The 3,347-nt window shown below is 46.7% G+C and overlaps 1 protein-coding gene across 1 annotated transcript; it reads right to left on the bottom strand.

Annotated features, from left to right (window-relative positions):
• Window positions 1-1,130: 1,130 nt before the first annotated feature.
• mafaa (MAF bZIP transcription factor Aa) lies at window positions 1,131-2,994 on the bottom strand. Its single transcript, XM_059570971.1, has one exon. The coding sequence runs from the start codon at window positions 2,222-2,224 to the stop codon at window positions 1,295-1,297; it is 930 nt and encodes a 309-aa protein (XP_059426954.1). The 5' UTR covers window positions 2,225-2,994; the 3' UTR covers window positions 1,131-1,294.
• Window positions 2,995-3,347: the final 353 nt, after the last annotated feature.

Below are 3,347 nucleotides of genomic sequence, written 5' to 3'. Positions count from 1 at the left end.
GACGTTTTAAATAATCAAGCAGAAATGACTTTTTTAAAAAGAAAGTTAAATGAACACATAATTTGACCTCTACATATGTACAATTGGGAATAAATAACTCTGGCTCAGTTCGGTGTTTTTTCTTTGCTCTTATTCTGCACTTTTAAACAATAGAAAAGAAATGTAAAAACGGATTTCATGTGATTTCGCAAGAACGCATGAGTTCCTTCACATACAAGGTTTGTGTCGAGCAGAAGAAACGAAAAAAAAGAGAGAGAGAAAACAGAGAGTGGTTAAGGGCCATGCTTTTCGTCCAAGTGCTGTATGAGGAAGAGAGAGAAAGGACCTGGTGCGTTTGGAGTACCATACATGTCCCGCATGCAGGATTGGTGGGGTAATGCAGACTTGGGCAATGCTTGAGGGCCCTCAAAGTTCATAAGCCCCCTCAACATCAGTTCATGACTGAGAAAAGTCAAGGATGTATTGCTATCTCCCTTTCCTGCTTATAAGTGTTTTAGTATTAGCATTGTTCCTTACAAAGTCCCTTCGCAGACTGAAGTTTCGTTTCCAGTATGTTCTCATCGCCATTAAGACTCGTCAAAAAAAGAAAAAAGAGGTTAAGAAAGCGGCTGTATGTCTTAAAACATGTTGGACGTTGCAGTTACCATAGAAAAAAAAAACATGGATTTACAGAATTCCAAACTGATGTGTCTTTGGAGGTTTATGCGTGATCCCATATTTCGAGCGGAGGTGTTATGAAGTAGAAGGGTCCGTGCAGTATCTGTGGAAGATAATCTTAACATTACACTAACCTTAAGACTTTTATGGTACAGTAATATATGTACACAAATAATGAGTGAAGACTTTAAATATGTCGCTGTAATGTTAGACTACACTTTTACAAAATAAAGGTTCTTCAGTTTTTCCTTTCAGCACTTTAAGTTCAGCAAAAAAAACTTGACTTGCTTGCCAGTAGGCTTACCATTTTGGCGGTAAAAGGGGGTAGTTCTTTGGAAAAGAAAAATTGCAGTATGTTACATTACTGATTCTGTAGATTTGCATAATTGGTTTTGGGTTATTTAAAGCACCAGTAGGCTACATAGATGTATAGAGTCCTTAAAAATAAAATATTTTTTTGTGGAACTTAAAAAAGTTCCCTATATGGCATCAGACCTTTATTTTCAAGAGTGTATGTTCTAAAGTGGACACTGAGTATTTAAGAACTGCAAATAAAATTCACACTGAAAATCATAAAAATTAAGGTTTTAAAAAACGAATACGTTGGTGCGGAAGAAGTCTTTAAGAAGAATCACTCTCACATGAAGAATTCCGTGGAAGTGGTTTTGCCGTGAGTGCCGTTGGACGGGTCCCGAGTGGTGCCGCCTCCGCCGTTAAAGGTTCGGCTCGCGAGCTTCTCGTACTTCTCCTTGTACAGGTCCCGCTCTTTGATCAGACGCGCCACGTCTTGCTTGAGTTGCTCCACCTGGCTCTGCAGCGTGCACTTTTCGCTCTCGAGCATGTGGCGCTGCTGCACGCGCTTGTAGCGGCACGACTGCGCATACCCGCGGTTCTTCAAGGTTCGCCGTTTCTGCTTGAGACGGATCACCTCTTCTTTGCTGAAGCCTCTCAGTTGCCGGTTGAGCTCGCGCACCGTCATGCTCACCAGCTGCTCGTCCGAGAAGCGGTCCTCGATGCGCGCGTGCGCGTGGTGGCCGTGGTGGTGATGTTGGTGGTGGTGCATCGGGTGGTGGTGCCCGTTCGTGGCCGCTGAGAGGTCTTCTCCGACGTACTGCTGACCGCGATATCCCTCGTATGGCTGGTGGTGATGGTGGTGGTGGTGCGCGTTACCGATGAGCGCTTCCACCGCGTCCTCGGGCGTCAGGTTGAGGGCCTCTGGACTGATGTGATGCTGGTAGTTGGGAATCCAGTAGAGATCTTCCAGCTGAGGTTTGCCCGAGGAGCCTTGGTGGTTGTTGTTGTTGTTGTTGCTGACGCCATTTCCGAGGTTCTGCACAGGCTGCGATCCGGGACTGGGGGCACAGAAACTGGGCGAGGAAGGCACCGAGGAGCAGGGTGTGCTGATTGGGGTGGAGGATAGCGAGCCCGGGGGCAGGCGGTGGCAATAGCGTTCGGCCTCGGGAGGCTCTTTCTTGACTTCAAACTTCATGAGGTCGAAGTCGTTGACATATTCTATAGCCAGGGGGCTGTTGGGCAAATCTGCGCTCATGGCGAGATCGGTGGCCATGTTAGTCCATGCGACGACACCAACCCTAACAGCCAAAGCGACACGCGTGGGTTTCGCTGGGATTGCGATGAAAACGACTGAAGATGAGTGCCCAGCGTTTAATACATAAGCACGAGCTTCTATTTATAGTGCAGCGAGATATAAGTATGCCCATGCATGTAAATGTACTTATACACCTGCCAGTTTGCCTCTTGTTGACAACTTATCCCAGGTCAAATTCACGCGTTAATATCACTGGCCAGGGCGTCAGAAACTTGAGACTCGTGCATTCAAAACCACCAACCTGACTCGTCTTCGCTTCACCGCGTTAAAGATGACATGTGGTTTCAGAGAAATCGTCCTTTGCGTAACAGAGATTTCAAATATCCTTCTTCACCTCCTTGTTTGAAGTTCCGTATAACCGGAGGCAATAGAGTTGAAGCTTTCATGTGAAGAAAGCTAGAACTTTTTCTCACGTCGCAGAAGAGTCCTTCACACAACAAACGCGCGCCCGTCAAGTTCAGAAAACGTCAGACTTGACATCGAAGTCCAAAGGGAAGGCTGCTGCTGCTGCTTTTTACACAGGGACCGCAACAATGTGCGTAACGTTAAGTTCCTCCGGTGGGACGCTCCGACGCAGCCCGACGAAGGATGCGGAATTCTGGCTACTTAAATTCACCTCCCTCCTCTGTCACTTTTAAAGATATATGGACTGCTGTCACCGTTTACGGCTAGAGCTTATTTTTGCACCGTTGTCCACCGCTGACACGCAGTATCACTGAAGCACTGAAAGGAGCAATGTACCACTTTATACACATGGCCCATCTGAGCGTCCCACCCAGACCACAGAAAGGACCAATGAGATGAGGCGTAGCAGTAGACATGCATACTCCTATAGCGACGCCTCTATGTGGCAGCTGAGCAGAACGAGCAGCAGCTGACAGGGGCTTAAACAGATGTTCTTCCCGCCCCCTAGCGACGCGTCCACTGCAACCGCACGTGGAGGTGAGCGCGAGGAAAGGCAATAGCCCAGATTGTCTTACTTAGAAAATGTTTATTTAGAACAGAGCAAACACTTCTTAAACGCTATATGCTATGCAAACGCTTAAGGGATAACTTACACATTTATAAACGGATAACGTAC

Source organism: Carassius carassius, chromosome 17 (assembly GCF_963082965.1).
Source record: "Carassius carassius chromosome 17, fCarCar2.1, whole genome shotgun sequence".
NCBI lineage: Eukaryota > Metazoa > Chordata > Actinopteri > Cypriniformes > Cyprinidae > Carassius > Carassius carassius.
Note: the sequence above shows the minus strand (reverse complement) of the source record. Positions and strands in the feature narration are given on the sequence as shown.

Coding starts and splice junctions, on each gene's coding strand:
- mafaa (XM_059570971.1), bottom strand. CDS start 2,224: ATGGCCACCGATCTCGCCATGAGCGCAGATTTGCCCAACAGCCCCCTG.